Here is a 16,316-nt window from a genome sequence, read left to right on the forward strand (position 1 = left end):
TGTCCCTTATTAAAAATGGAAAATCAAGGTTTGATACTTGAAAATTATACTTTTTTTGAACATTTTCAAACCTTGGATGCTTGAATCCGTGTATAAAAAATCTGTGTATAAGAAGGGCCGAGTGTATATATAATTATATTAGATACATGGATATATAACAGTCTTTGCTGCTAGCACCAACCCATTTGCATAACTTGTTGGATTTCCACATCCAGAATCTGCAACCGATATCAGATCTTGGAGAGCTGTGGATTCATGTTCCTCAAACCGCCACTTTTCTAGGCTTTGTGTGAGGAAACCAATTGGGACAGCCCTGGCTCAGGTTGCTCCTGGCATGGGAAGTAAGAAGGCCTACACCTAGCACCCATCCCTTTTCTGGCTTGAAGCCCAGTTTTCGGTTGCAGGCTAGCCTATATCTGTCTGTCTGTGAAATAAAGAGCCACTATAAAAGACCAGGGCATCTGTGAAACTCTCATCACCAGTCGAGGGACATTTGCTTCTATCAGATTTCTACAGTCAAGGCAACTCATTACAAAAAAAGAAGCAGAAGAAGCCTTCAGGGCTGCAGTGAACATAAATATTACAGATAAAAAATAAAGGTTGCCCCTTTGACAAGGTTGCCAAGTCGTGTCCGACTGTAGCGGACAACACTAATCTCCGTTATTAAATCGGAGAGCCAGCTTTGTCAAAGACAGTTCTGTGAGCATAACTGCACCGAACGCTTTTACCTTCCCACCAAAGTGGTACCCATTTACCTGCTTGCACTTTTACATGCTTTTGAACCTCTAGGTTGGCAGAAGCTGGCACTAGTAACAGGAGCTTTCTTCACCACGCGGCGCTTAGGTCTCGAACCGCCAACCTTTGCAGTCATCCAAGTCAGCGTCTTAACTGCTCAGCCACCGTGTCCCAATAAAAAAAGGTAATTATTACTGTTTTATTGTATGTAACGTACAAAGTGTTCTGTTAAAATAATTTGAAAGATGTATTTGAAAAGCAATATATATATATTTGTACAGTCAATACCTGTACGAATATTGATTTTGTTGAAGGACATAACAGTAGCCCTCTGAGACTACAAGCAGAGTACTTCTGAACAGATGTTTATTTCATGTTTTCTTTAAAACAACAAAACCTTAATTAAACTCATCAGGCAAAAAAGGTTCTAGAGCAGTCTACATGGAATAATAATAATAATAATAATAATAATAATAATAATAATAATAAATGAAGCCTTCCCTAAAGGTCTGCTGTCTAAAAAAAGCACATATATTAAAGGAAAAAGAAAGCTGCATTTATTTTGGTTGATTTTATCATTCCTTGAGTTCCGTTTTTGTTGGAGGGAGGACCAGAATAGAAACCCAAGCAATTAAATAAGCATCTAATTATTGTGCAATGCTTTAAAAACTATTTTGTAGTTAACATTTTTAATAGTATATTTAATGCTTATTTAACTGGGGTTTTTTTAACATTTGTACCGCAAATTGTTTTAGACATACAGTGAGTCCACAGAATACATGGGCTTCACTTCCACGGCTTTCAGCATACACTGAAGGTGTGGGAGAATGTAATGAATGGCGCACGCAGCTTTGGCGCATGCATTGCACGCGTCCCATTATTTTCAATGGGGCTCAAGCATAGGCAATTTACCCCTGACACGGAAATTTTCCCCATTTTACCTTTGCTTTAACTTCAAACTTATTTCATGTTAACAGTGACGCTGTGTGATAAACTTCCTGCATTTGTGGGTTTTTTCATATTTAAAGCTAATTTAAATCCTGTTTCTCTTCAGGATTTTCCATCTGTGATAAGGCCCTTAGTTAAGATCTCTAACTGCTGCAAGCACTCTCTCAAGTGTGAATGTTGATGCCATCATCATCCATATTGAGAACCAATATACAATTAGCAGTTGAGACGAATATACAATTAGCAATGATCATTAGCTTCCTCCAATATTTTCAGCCCCACCGTTATCTTGGTTTGGTTCTATTGAACACATGCATGGCCCCTCTTTTCCCTGCTATGGTTGTGTTGTCAGTTGTATGCCTTCTTGCTGACTGTGTTCTTTCCTGTTATTGTTTATGCTTCATCCTTTATTTTGCTCATGGCTACAGGTGTGTACATCTAAGCAGATAATTTTGTCTGAGTAAGAATCAACACTTCTTGATCCTCCCTTGCAACACTGCAATATTTGTGCAGACAAGGATGGCAAGCTGGTGCCAATGGGAGGAGTAGTGTCTACTCAACTGTTAAAGGTTCGGGAACGTCTCCCTTCCTTTGCCCACCAGTGGCGGAGGTGCCACAACAAACAACACTTCCCATAATTCCAAAGCACTGAGCCACGGCAGTTAAAGTGTTGCCAAACCAGATTATTTCCACAGTGTGGATGCAGCCCAGGTCTCACTGTATTAATTGGGACTTACTTCTGAGAAGACATGATTGAATTGCACATAAGCCACACTTGAAACCAAAATAAGGGAACCGTGGTCTGTGGTCCGCATGCAGCTACAATCACGTTCTTCCACCTTATGGGACACTCCACACCTTTGAGAAACCTAGGTGAAAATTTATACCCAAAATGCTGCAAAACTGCACCAAAATGCAGGGTTTTTTGTCCTTAGCTCCCCCAACCAAAAAAGAAATATTGCCTGAAAATTAGGCCAAAATGGAAACCAGAAGTAACTTTTAATCTGGATTGGCAATAAGGTGTGTGCACAGTGCTACTTGCAGCAAAACCTTAAAACAGATCTCGCCTCTGGTCCAGTTGCCCACCCAAGTTAGTCCTTTAGAAATCAATGGGATTTTAGTATGGGTGGTTCAGACAAATAGTCCCTAGCTTTACTAATCGAAAGAGACATTGTGCAACTATTCCATCTTTCCCTGGGATTTTTTGTGCCATTATTAAAAAGACAAAAGAAGAACTAAGAAATCACAATACAGATACACCTCAGTTCAAAATAGTTGTTACGTCTTGCTGGGCAATTACCTCTTTAATAGAAATATAAAATATCATATTTCATCAAATATCATAAAAATGAAGAGCAATTCGTCAGGTTGCAGCACACTTTTGAATCAAAACTAACAATATGCACAAGTGAAAGGAAACAGTCCGGTGAGGTAAGCCTTGCATAAGTAAACATATTTTGAAGCTGCTAGAGACCAATTGAAAGTTGGCCAAACTTGGTCCCCCATCTTTATCCCGTCCATGACACCGATTGCACAAAAGGCTTTCATAACGTAGCGCTGGTCCTGTCATTGAAGCAGCGTTGCATTAATGTGAACTTCCGTTAATGCAAAGTGCCAGGCAATGCCACTTCAATGGCGGGACAGTGATGGGACAATGACAGGATATATGTTATGTCATCTGAAAGGCTTTCACACGATTGCTGTCACTTGTGTTTTCTAGATAGGATAATGTTCGGATAAGCAAGACGTCCCGTCCCCCCCTGTAATAATCTCCTGTGTTTTTCCCTCCACCTTCCTTCCCTATCCTAATGCCAATGTAACTAAAAGACTTTCAACTAGACAGAGGATGATGAAAAATGGGTACTTTATAAAAAGGAGCTTCGTTGTCAGATAACTGAAATATGCCAGTAGTGTTACAAATAGAAGATGTCATCTGGATTCACCCATCCAATTTTGTGAATGAGGGAGGGAAATTGGGTAATAAAAGCCTCATCATCCGAAGCACGCAAGTTGTGACTGTCATCCTCTGCTGATTTGAATGCATGACTAAGCCACAACTAACAGCCTAAGTGAAGGTTTTGCCAAAAAAAACAACAACACCCTTTTTAACTAGCTGTCATTCCTGTATCTTTTATATAGGCTGATTTTCAAAGAGATAAGGATGCATGGAGGCTTGGAATACAACGGCGCTGACAAAACTGTGCACAGCCTCAAGGAACAGATTGGACCAATTCTGAAAATGCTTCCTCAACTGGGAGAAGTGATGAGAAGCAGTTCCAATGGAGTTTTGCCCTACTGCAGCCAGGCATCTGAATGTGGACTTAGTGGGCACGCCGGACCGTTGTGTAAAAGATCAGCTAAGGTTTTGATCACCGGAGGTGCGGGCTGTTTTGGGTACCACCTGGGCTGTGCCCTCACCAGCGAAGGAGTCCGTGTCATTTTGTTCGACAGACAGAAGCCTAGATGGGAGATTCCCAAGAAAGCAGTCTTTATCCAGGTAAGATCCACACTGTGCTTTCCTTCTTTCTTTCTCCTGTACTCCCTCTCTCTCTTCTTCTCCTTCTATGTGCCTTTCGGATAGTTTATAGATATAAAAACTCAATGAAACAAATAAAAAGCAGAACCAAAACAAACCAATCAGCCCAAACAGTCTCAAAATATTAATGTTAATATTAATATTTATAATATTAATGTTAATACAATGTTTAATGTTAATGGCCAACAGTCAAACCTATGTAATTAAAAAAATTCAAGGATAAAAATAATGCTGGAAGATGTAAGAAGTAAAAGAGAACTGGGTCTTAAGTCTTTTAGGGGTTTAAAACTTAGTACCAACACTTTAAGGACATTGTCACACAATCTCTGTTCTCACTGTAATTGCGCTAATGAATTAAAATGGAAACTACCGATTTGATACCAGCCATTATTGCACATCCTCACAGTTGTGCGACTGGGCTACTTATTATTATTATTATTATTATTATTATTATTATTATTAAATTATTGACATACGGAACCTAGTGCAAAAAACATATTCAAGATTTTTGAGTGCAGGAGTATCTGTTAAGTCACCCAAACTCAATGTGGTTCACAGTCTTAACAATTCAAACCCTGTTGCCCAAAGCTTATTGATAACTTCAAGATTCAAACATTCATGGTGGCATTTAATGTAGCATAAGCTTTCATAGGACCTGGCTTTATCACACTAGATAAATCCCGCTCCGAAACGGGATTTTAGAAGTAGAAGAAATTCTCAAATGTGGCTTCCGATATGATCAGTGAGTTTTTACACCAGCTCCCCAGCATGGTTTATTTTAACCCAGTATAAAATGTGCCCAATGAATGACAAATAAATTAAACCTGCCAGAGTGCAGATTTATTCAACCTGTATTCAACTCAGCCTGAGACTTGAGTCGAAAGAATGTCGAGACTGACGTCCAAAACACACTGCAGAAATAATCCAACCTGAGACCGCTTTAACTGCCCTGGCTCAGTGCTAGGGAATCCTGGGGATTGTAGTTCACTGTGGCACCAGAGCTCTCTGACAGAGAAGGCTAAATGTCTCGCACAACCAGCGTTGCCAATTTCCGGGAATTCCCTGGAATCCAGGGAATTTAATTAATTTATTTCAAGGGGTTTTGACTGAATATTCCGGTAAATATTAGGGAAATCCGGGTATTTTGGATTTGGGTAAAACATTCTGGGGAATATCTTTGAGGCTTGTTGGCAACACTGCATGCAACTACACTTCCCAAGAGTCCCTAGCATTGAGCCAGGGCTGTTAAAGCGGTCTATTTCTGCGGTGTGTTTTGGACCAGTGTCTACCTGCAGACCTTGCATCTGCAACATCTGGCCTGACTTTTGGACTTTTCTGTTTCTTTCCCTTTTGCTTTTTCATCATCACCTAATCTGCTGAAATGTTTTAGACTTTTGTGCCATTTTGGTTGGTTCTAGCGAAGGTCTGGGCAAGCTGTACATATCATTTTTGTTTTTATCTCAAGGTGGAACAGCTGTATCTGTTTGTTGGATAATCTTGAAACTGCTGGTGCTGCTATATTCCTGGGATGTGGTAGTTAATACATCTAGTGATAAGAAAGTATTACAGACTGAAATTCCCAGATGAACTGTAAAGAAATTTCTCACTCCAATCTCCCTTTGAAGCTACCTTGTTCCACAACTTTAAAGGCAATGGTACAGCATCCCTGGAGGATGAATTTAATCTCACACTGTTTTGTTTGTATTTTAATATTGCCATTTCAGATGTCAGATTAGTTTCTGGTTAATATTTTGCCTAACTTTAACTTGACTTTGCAAGACAGGTTCAGTTTCTTGGTACTAGAGTGAAACTATGTACATAATGAACAGGCACCTTGAAAGCACATATGTGCAAAGTTTGGCAGCTAGATATGTTGGATCTGGAATGATATTCCTAATAGCTAGTAGCTCGTATTTGTGAGGAATTCTGATGTAAAGGACTTCAATTTCAATTGTAGCTAGGATGGTATTTTGTGAGAGAACACAAGTGGAAAGTGGTTTCCCCAAGATGTCAGTGATATCTCAGAAACTGAGTCCATTAAGATGGATACATCAGTGGAGATGGAAGTGATGTCTCACACAGTGCAATGCCCAAGATTGCCTGGTTTGGGTATTTTATGTATTTTTGTTTCCATGTTATGTCTGTGCAGTTTGCACATCTCCAGAAAATTTAAGCTTTCGCTTGTCTTCTTCCTTTTGTGAGTATTTTTTTTTGCTTTGTATGTTCCTCATGACACAATTAATATTATTGCTATGATTTACAGGGTGATGTGAGAGACGACAAGGCAGTGTTCAGAGCTTGTGAAGGAGTGGACTGTGTGTTCCATGCAGCATCATATGGCATGTCAGGATCAGAGCAGGTAAGTTGACATCTATCTGTGGCTCTTAGTAGATGGACCAGGAAAGAACAGGCTGAGCCCTTGCTATTCTGGCTTGAGTGCTCACCTTGGTCAGGTCCCAGTTGGCACCCAGAGTTTGGTATTTATACGCCCATCTCTGGGCCGACCTGGGGACCCACTCCTTACCTTTTTGCCCCATTGCTTCTACTGAGAAGCCCCCCGTGACCACATCTGATGCAGAAATGAGTTGCTTAGCTGCACCCATGTGGCCAGACACCCCGTTGCTACATCAGACATGGCAATGGGGGGCTTCCCAGTAGGAGCAATGGCACAGAAAGATAAGGAGCTCATGCAGGGCATTTAAACAGCTGGGTGTGCAACAACAAACCAGGAATCAAACCGACCAGTGTTAAGAGCTGTTTACCCTAGGAGTGGACTGGGTCCACTGAATCCAGTGGATCTGGCCCAATCCTGGCCCTGAGGTTTTGGTCTGCATCATCTAAACACAACAATGTGAGGCCGGGGGGAAGAGTTTTTTGGCCTGTGTGGACAGCCTTTTAGTGAGTCCCAAAGAAGCGTCTAGTTTCTTTTCAGAATGTAGCCACGGTCGGACCAAATGCATCTGAGGAAGTAGACTTTCGTCTATGAAAGCTCATGCCCCAACTTCTTCCTTTCAGTTAGTCTCAAAGGTGCTACAAGATCTCTCTACATACTCTTTCCTTACACTGTTATTATGATGGGTGAATAACTGTCACTTAATTGTTTCTTTGCTTCCAGTTAGCAAAGAAAGAAGAGATTGAGTCAATAAATGTTGGAGGAACAAAGGTTGTCATTGATGGTAGGTAGTATATTAGTTGGATTGTCTTATAAGCATTTACCTGTGTGATCTTCTCAAGGTCCCAATGGGCTACGGTAGGATTTTCTCCTGCCAAGCCCTTCTGTACCTAGATGTTCAGATCAGAACCAGCATAGGCTGTACCCTGTCAGTACTCTATATGACTGGTACAGCCACAGGTTTCCTGTATTTGTCCTAAAGCAATTTATATTGTAGCATACTGTATTATGGTATACCCTGTGCATCTTCATCACAGGCCCAGTAGTTGTTGCACATACCCCATTGTGCAAAGCTACAGATGTATCATGGACAACTTGTTCAACATTTATCAATTACTTAGATGAAAGAATAGGGAGCATGCTTATCAAATTTGCAGATGACACCAAATCAGGAGGAGTAGCTAATATCCCAGAGGACAGGATCAAAATTCAAAATGACCTAAATAGATTAGAAAGTTGGGCCAAATCTAATAAAATGAATTTCCACACAGAGAAATGTAAAGTACTGCATTTGGGGGGGTGAGGATGAAAGCATAGAATAGATATTTGATGGCGGGCACTTGGCTTAATGAGACTTATATGTTTGAAAGGGATCTAGGAGTCCTAGTAGACCCACAAGCTGAACATGAGTCAACAGTGTGGCAGCTAAAAAGGCCAATGCGATTCTAGGCTGCATCAATAAAAGTATAATGTCTAGATCAAGGGAAGTAATAGTGCCACTGTATTCTGCTTTGGTCAGGCTCCACCTGGAATATTGTGTTCAGTTCTGGGCACCACAATTAAAAAAGGACATTGAGAAACTGGATTGTGTCCAAAGGGAGGCAACTAAAATGGTGAATGGTCTAGAAACCATGCCCTATTATGCCATGGGGAACAATTTAGGGAATTGGGTATGTTTAGCCTGGAGAAGAGATGGTGAAGAGGTGATATGATAACCTTGTTTAAATATTTGAAGGGATGTCATATTGAGGAGGAAGCAAGCATGTTTTCTGCTGCTCCAGAGACTAGAACCCAGAGCAAAGGAAGCAAGCTCCAGGAAAAGAGATTCCACCTCAACATTAGGAGGACCTTCCTGAGAGTAAGGGATGTTTGACAGTGGAACACAGTCCTCCCTCGGAGTGTAGTGGAGTTTCCTTTCCTGGAGGTCTTTAAACAGAGGTTGGGTGGCATCTGTCAGGGATGCTTTGACTGAGAGTTCCTGCATGGCAGGAGTTGGACTGGATGGCCTTTGTGGTCTCTTCCAACTCTAGGATTCTATGATTCTATGTCTACAGAGTCATGTACTCTCATTAGGTGGTGGCAATGTTTTCCTTTTCATAGTGTGGTTAATTTTCATAGTGTACTTCTTTTTTTGCTTCCCAGTGTATTTTTTCATTTATGCTTTTCTATAAAACTAAAAGCAAGTCTCATCAGGTGGTTTTTTTTTTTCTGAGTACTGTATAATTCTCCATTTAAAAAAAAGATACAGACAAATTATGTTTTAGATCTAGATTTACTCATCGCCTGGAAACATTATCCTAACGCAGGAGTGGAATATTTTTAATTAGGCAATTAAAACAGTGGTAAATTGGTAATTAGACCATTAAAATAAAAGGGATCATGAATTGCACTGATATAAGGAAATTTAATATCCATTTGCAATTCAAATAATCAAAATTTAGATTTTCTTACAAGCATGGAAAATTGCTAATATTCAGGCTCCTCAAATGTTTTTTTCTTTTTTTTAACTGTTTATTTTACAATATTTATACCTCAATTCAGTTTGCCAAAAAAGAAGTATTTCCAGATTGATATATACCAGTTCGGTGAGTGTTGTATTTGGTGGAAGCCCGATTGAAGATGGAGATGAGGAAACGGTGCCATATTTCCCTCTAGAGAAGGTATTTGGGAGACAGATACATAGCAGGGTTTCTAAAGAGATATTCTTTCAAGATGTTGAAGCAAGATGTACCAGAAGACTGACTTCCGTTGTGGTGTATTTCTTTATTTTTAGCAGACTAACCATTATTCCAGAACCAAAGCAATTGCAGATCAAATGGTACTAGCTGCTAATGGAACATTGCTTAAAGGTATGTTCAAAGCTGTATTTTCTTATATCACGGAACAGGGTTTGTCCTATAATTAAAGTCCAGTAGAAGTAGCCTCAAATGCCTTTCTTTATTTTATTAACATTTTATTAAAATTCAAATCAAATTTGAGAGTTACCTTCACCATGAAGCTTCTAGACCAGGGGTGGGCAACACATATACATATACACCCCACAAGAACTTAGAATCATCGGATCATAGAGTTGGAAGAGCCCACAAGGGCCATCGAGTCCAACTCCATGCCATGCAGGAACTCACATTGCTTTAATTATGCTTTGCTACCACTGGCTCTTTAGTCCTGGCAACACACATCTGTGGCGAACATCTATTATTTCTGGATCAGGCTTTTCTGGTTTTTCTACTGAAAGCCTGCATTTCTGAACTAAAGTGTTTCTATACATGACAGTCGGAGACAATCGATGGTGTTTAGTTGGGAACACAAGCGGGACACAACTGGTTGATGATGGTGGGAAAGGAACACCAGACAAACCTCTGACCTGAATGCTGCATTTTTATGCACTTGCTGTTGTTTTCAGCTTGTTAAGGGAGCTATCATTGTTTGTGTTACTTTGTCATATGAAATTATCACATCATGACCTCTCTCCTAGGAGGTGGTAAACTACGGACATGTGTTCTTCGCCCACCAGGCATCTATGGGCCAGATGAGCAGAGACACCTTCCACGTGTCATTGTATGTATTGTTTTCTGAACTGTGGGGATCACATTGTACAAAGTCAGTGACCGTCTTGGCTGGTGACGCTGTAGTCCAAAAATAACTTTTCCAAGCTTTGCATTAAATTCTTAATCTGGACCTTTCTCAATAGAGGAAACTGACTCTAAAAACAGTGTAGTCTACTCTTTAATAGAAACAGTTCTCTGAAACAAAATCCTTTACGCTTGACTTTTGGCTTTTTCTCTAGCTACCTTGTTTTATTTTCTGATTATGTGTTGATGCATTTTTGGTTAAGATAAAAAGATGTGCAAGAATTGGACGGATAATCTTGTTTCTGATTAATCACAATCTTGTTGTTTATTTCCATTAAAACAACATCCTGTTGTTTATTTCCAAATTAAAATATTGAAAAGTATCCGACAGATAAGAGGAAGAAATGGTGCAGATCAACAGCTTCTGGACTTTTGGTCTGAGGCTTTGTATCCATCTGCAATTTTTTGTGTGTGTCAGTCTATTTAGTATAAAGTTGTTTCATGCTTATTCTCTTTTTCACAGGCGAACATCCAGAGAAGACTCCTGTGTTTCAGATCTGGGGATTCAAACACACTGATGAACTGGGTTCATACTTCTAATCTTGTACAGGGTCACCTCTTAGCTGCTAAGGCTCTAACAGCTGACAAAGAATATGTGGCTGTAAGTAAAACCACTTTCATTCTTGCACTCCGATAGCTCAGTGCTAAAACCATGGCTAACCATTCCCCTTTGGCTTTTAATTCCATCAGCCAAAACCCACATCAGGTGGTTTTCTTATAGTACTGAATCGTGTGAATATTGTATATCTTGGCATGCACAATGGAGAAGAGGCTGGAAACAGCCATCCTCAAACGGGTGATTTCTACAAATCTTTGCTGTCAATTCCATCTTCTCAATATTATTATTATTATTATTATTATTATTATTATTATTATTATTATGCTTTATTTATATAGCGCTGTAGTTTTATATACAGTGTGGCCAGAGCTTGCTGAGGTTATGTTGAAAGCTGTAGTCTAACACATTCTGGAGAGACAGGGCTAAGGAAAGCTGATGCAGAAGATCAATGCATGTTGTTGATGGTTTTTAATTAGTTATTTTTTTCCCCTTCCTCTTGGTTGTTTTGCAGAGTGGCCAGGCATATTATATACATGATGGAGAGAAAGTCAATTTTTTTGAATGGATTACACCATTGGTATGAGTGTTTAATTTTTTTTTTGCCTTGAGAAAAACATAGTAAATGTTCAAAGAAAACAAAGGGTATAATGAGGACAAAAGTCCGGTTCAGACTGCCGATTTGCAAGTCCTGCAGCCAAAATTAGGGTTCGGGAGAACAGAGCAACCGCACACTCCCAAATACTAGTATGCACCGGCGGTGCCATCATGGCTCGGCCCGTCCACATGGGGGCCACCATGATGATGCACGCGCCACACAGCATGCAGACATTGCTCACAGGAAGTGGCGTCATGGCGGCGCCCTTTCCACTTTACAGTGCCGCAAAAAAGAAGCCGCTCTAGGCAGCTTTATTTTCATCGGCACATCATTGCCGCACTGTCAAGCCCCTAAGTTTAACAACTAAGACTTTTTATTATATCAAAAGTTTTGATGAATGATAATGCCTGTCAGGTGTATGATTATCTTGAATTTCAATATATTTACATACACATGGATAGGGACCAAACTATAGGGAATGATGTCAGAAATGCAGAAGGTACTGGTAGTGGGACTAATAATTCAATATACTGTTATTAAATTTTTGTTGTTATTATTATTATTGCCGAGAACCAAAATGTCCTGGCACTAAGAAAGTCATTAATATATGTGTTACAATACAAAACTGTGTGCATGTGAGAGAGCAATAAGAAAGTAAACACAAATACCTTAAAGATATTCACCTTAAACCAGCAACAAGCTGCCTTCCCTATTCATAGCGAGTCTGGGTGGATATTTTATTATCTGTCACTTCAGTTTATGTCAGATCTTTCCTCCATTGAACTCAGGGTGCGTTCTTCTTTTTCCTTTTAAAACCAGTGACAATTCCCATGAAACAGTAGGCAATATATTATTATTATTATATTATTATCTTAGGATTAAATAGCAAATGCTTTTACATTATTTTGATGCCTTTTTCTGTCCTTCACAGTATGAAAAATTGGGATGCCAGAAGCCATGCATCTATCTTCCTAGAGTTCTTATTTTGTCAGGAGGTAACAGAAGTCTATATCTTTTAGTCCTATTTCTCTTACCTGGGTGAATCTGCATCCCTTTGGGGTACTGGGGTTGTTTTTTTAATCTCATTTCTTTACAATACAATACTAAAAATACATAAATCAAGAAAAGAGGAAAAGTAAGAAGAAAGAAAAAATGAAGGAGAAAGAAAGAATAACTTCCAATCTTCCTTTCAGTGGTTATACACTTAATTCCTCTCTATTTAACAAACAAGTACCCATCTTTTAATAGCTTACTCTTTCTATTAATCAAACCCCAATGTTACAAAATCATTTTCTTTTTATCACAAAAAGTCAATGAGGGCCCAGTCTTTAGGAATTATCACTAAACATTTCCAGTTAAAACAAACAAAATATGGTTAAATTTCTACCTCCTCTCAACTAAAACAATTTTACTACTGTATTCATATGCATTCTACATACATTCATTCTTCCTTGGCACCCTTCATCTCCTCGAAGCTCGCCTTTAGCAACTCCTCTAAAAGTGCTTGTTCTGCTTCTTTTGTAACTTTCCCATTCTTCTATTAGTTATTATATTCAATTAATACAATGGTTACAGCAAGTACAACACAAATACAGCAATTAAAAGCGAAACAATCATGCAAACTCCATAATTTCAGCAATGCTATCATGATGGCATCTTTTTTTCCTGCCTTCCCACAAAGAAGTAATTTCTTTAACTCTCTATTTGCCACACTTCAAAGTTTCCAAAAAACATTCAGATAAGAAACCCACAAAATCCTTTTGAAGTTGCTGTTCCTTTTTCTATTGAGGTCTTTGCTAAATCATTTTTTATTGTTAAGCTTTTTGCTTTTAAAACAATCTCTAGTAAAGGGGCTTTGTTTTCTCTGTCCTTCATCAGCAAAAAAGAAGGCAAACCCACTATCAAAACTGTGGATCTCTCTTCAAAGGTAGATTAAATTGTTAGATAATGGAGTGGTTAAGAAAGTGGCAGGTTTCAGCAGGTCAGTATCTTTTAAAAGGCTCACTTGAACTAGCCCAAGCCTGTGGAGTTTGCAATGTGATTCCTCTGTCTTTCCCACCCAGAAATCCTAACCCTTTGAGATATCTATGAACATTTCTTTGGCTGTTCTTTATTGTATGTGTTATGCAGCAGGGGATGAAACTGTCATCTATAGGATTATTACTGAGTGCCTCTACCTCTTATATATTTTCAAGGTATTATCTTGTATCTTGTTATTCACTTTTGACTATCAATATTTTCTCTTCTGCAGCCATCTTGCTTGAATATCTGCACCTGTTCCTTAAACCAGTTTTTAAATTTACACCTGTACTGACTAAAAATGAGGTAAACACTTGTATATACTTTTTTTTTGGGGGGTGGAACATTTCCATGATGGCTTAAGGCACCATGGGTTTTACATAGAGAGGAGAGAGAATGAATGGTTGCTGTAGGACAGGTCACCTTAACTATCCCTATTTCAATGTGTGAACTGTTGTAAGCCCCAGTTGTGAGGTATAAAGTTAATAATAAGAGTAACAGTGATAACACATTTAGAATGCTTCAATTCAACATCTATGTTCAGCAGCATCTCATTTGGGCTCATTGAAGGTCTCCTGCCTTCTAACCAGGAAAATTCATCTACTGATCTCTTTCATCTTTTGCACCTAATCCATCTCTTTACCACAGAAGTCAGATGTACTCATGTACAATACATGTACTAAAGGAATGCTGTGGCCTATCAACAACCTGGTGGCTTGGGACAATTTTCTCCCTTCTTTCTCATGTCTAGAGCAGACCTGGACTGGCGAAAGAGCCGAAAAAACACAACGCAAGAAATCATAACATACAATTTTGCATGTTTATTTTTCAATGCCTAAAATGAACTGGGTTCATTTGCAAAAACACATTCCTAGAGAAGATTGGGGTGTCTTCCTTTCTGCCTTGTTTCTGGTGATAATAGGAACGTTGATCTTCCCTGTGAGGTGTTTCCTTTCAGAGGTGGAGGCACAAACATCCTATCATGGGTTCTCACCATCATTCTGATAGGCAAGAAGAAGGGAGGGAAGTAGAAAAAGAAGAAAGGTGCATGCTAGATGGCTGGACTTTATTATGGATGTCATGGGCATGACTTTGCAGGACCTAAGCAGAGCAGAGGAGGACAAGGGGTCTTAGGATGCCTCATCTATAGGGTCACCATGGATTGAAATCAACTCGAGGCCAGTTAACAACAACAACAAAAATTGCTAATGGGCTCAGGAACAGTTGGAGCTGAAGCCAAAATCCCCTTGAGTGGGCCAATGGTTAGGACCACTAAACTAAGTTACTCTGCTGTGTACAAGCATAGGACTTTATCACATGGACAGAATTGACGGGAGCATAGCAGGATGCTCCCATCACTATTGTGCAGTTATGAGAAGATCATCAGACAATGTCGCACAATGTTGTCATAATTCCGTCATCATCCCACAAAGAAAGAGTACCGTAATTCTAGCACCACTTTTCATTCATGGGACTTCTCCATAATTGCACAACAGTGATGGGAACATCCCACTATGCTCCCTTCACTTTTGGTGGTGTGAAAAAGTCCACTGTGTCGAAGTAAGATTTATTTAGCTATCCCTTAGGGCAGCTCCTGTATTTAGAATGGTAATCCACATTATCTAGCCTTGTTTAAAAGAGGTGAAGGAGTCCCTATTGAGATTGAAATCACCTTTACTGTCTACTCTCTGCTAAGTCACTGGGTTTTGTTTTGTTTTTCCTTCCATAGGTACTCAATGTCATTGTTACTCACACTTTTCGGATAGACAAGGCGTGTAAAGAGTTGGGTTACTATCCAAATAAATTTACATTGGCTGATACAGTGGATCATTACCTGAAAACAAGACTCGAACATCAACTTTAGCCATTCTTCCTCATATTTCTTATATTTGACATATTTTCATTATTTTTTGTCCTTTGTTTTTTGCTTTAACCATTTGAAGTATAATTTCCCTGTGTCTTTTTGTTGTGTGTTTGTGTTGGTTTTTTTTTAAAGTACTGATTAATTTGTGAAGAATTAGCAAGGGCCTGGATTACTCCTTCATTTGTGATCAGATAGTGACATTATATAATTTTGAACTCTTCTGTGAAGCGCTGTTACTTGGGTATTCTCACCTTGCCACCATTTCTCTGTAAAAACAGCCTATAGAAGTAAGCTTGCTTCTTTTGCAATGAAGATGGAATTCTGAAATAGAGTCCATGGAGCAAATACATGCATTTTAAGGAGGGTTGCTGCACCTGCATCACATGTAAATCCAGAAATATGTTAGATTTCAGGTATGCTCCATCTACAAAGCTAAACAAAACTATCCCTTCCTCATCAATGTACAGGTATCAGAACCCTTTGATCCATAAGATATTTTATTCTACTGCAAGCATCTTCTTTTCCCAGTAATATAACCACCTGACTAGGAGAATTCATAGAAATGCTACCAAAACCTTTGAATAGACCAACAACTGGTCTTTAGCCAAACCCCATAGAAGCAGTTCCATGCGTGTGCTATTTATTGTAAGTACTGTACTGGTGGGACATGTTTTAAACATTATTGCAGTTTTATTTCTATCTCTGAGAGGAAGGCTCCTTCTCTATCCAACCTGGAACTGGATTTGTGTGTTGTTGGGTTTTTTTTTTTTTTTTTGGGGGGGGGGGTTCAAGAGTGGGGAGGAAAAAGAATTAATATTGATATTCATTAAAATATTTATAGCACCTTAGCACCTAAAATATAGTACCCCCCCCCAACACACACACACACACCTTCTACCTCTTTGGGGTTCTTCCTTGCTATATAGCACTTTAGCTACCAGGTTTGAAGCTGCTTGCAAGCATAATATAGAAAATATATATATATATATATATATATATATATATATGGAGAGAGAGAGAGAGAGAGAGACACACA

General features: G+C 39.2%; 1 protein-coding gene across 2 annotated transcripts; it reads left to right on the forward strand.

Moving 5' to 3' along the window:
* The first annotated feature begins 163 nt into the window (after positions 1–163).
* On the forward strand, positions 164–16,046 carry LOC149306380 (putative short-chain dehydrogenase/reductase family 42E member 2). Of its 2 annotated transcripts, XM_089540020.1 has the most exons (12): positions 164–919; positions 3,823–4,180; positions 6,483–6,578; positions 7,335–7,395; positions 9,153–9,271; positions 9,385–9,460; positions 10,087–10,169; positions 10,707–10,844; positions 11,314–11,379; positions 12,329–12,392; positions 13,649–13,722; positions 15,146–16,046. In XM_089540020.1, exons 2-12 carry the CDS (start codon positions 3,845–3,847, stop codon positions 15,278–15,280), a joined length of 1,248 nt encoding a protein of 415 aa, XP_089396146.1. In that variant the 5' UTR covers positions 164–919; positions 3,823–3,844; the 3' UTR covers positions 15,281–16,046. The 2 variants fall into 2 exon arrangements, with proteins under 2 accessions (XP_089396146.1, XP_089396147.1); XM_089540021.1 differs by lacking the exon at positions 13,649–13,722 and having other exon boundaries at positions 15,146–15,280.
* Positions 16,047–16,316: the final 270 nt, after the last annotated feature.

Source organism: Sceloporus occidentalis, unplaced genomic scaffold (assembly GCF_023333645.1).
Source record: "Sceloporus occidentalis isolate IW3139 unplaced genomic scaffold, rSceOcc1.0.p SCAF_10, whole genome shotgun sequence".
NCBI lineage: Eukaryota > Metazoa > Chordata > Lepidosauria > Squamata > Phrynosomatidae > Sceloporus > Sceloporus occidentalis.

What these genes read in the sequence shown, in the direction of transcription:
- LOC149306380 (XM_089540020.1), top strand. Translation starts at nt 3,845, where the DNA reads ATGCATGGAGGCTTGGAATACAACGGCGCTGACAAAACTGTGCACAGC. An exon ending in CATATTTCCCTCTAGAGAAG is followed by an intron (nt 9,272 to 9,384) that starts GTATTTGGGAGA and finishes CTTTATTTTTAG; the next exon opens with CAGACTAACCATTATTCCAG. An exon ending in CTGACAAAGAATATGTGGCT is followed by an intron (nt 10,845 to 11,313) that starts GTAAGTAAAACC and finishes GTTGTTTTGCAG; the next exon opens with AGTGGCCAGGCATATTATAT.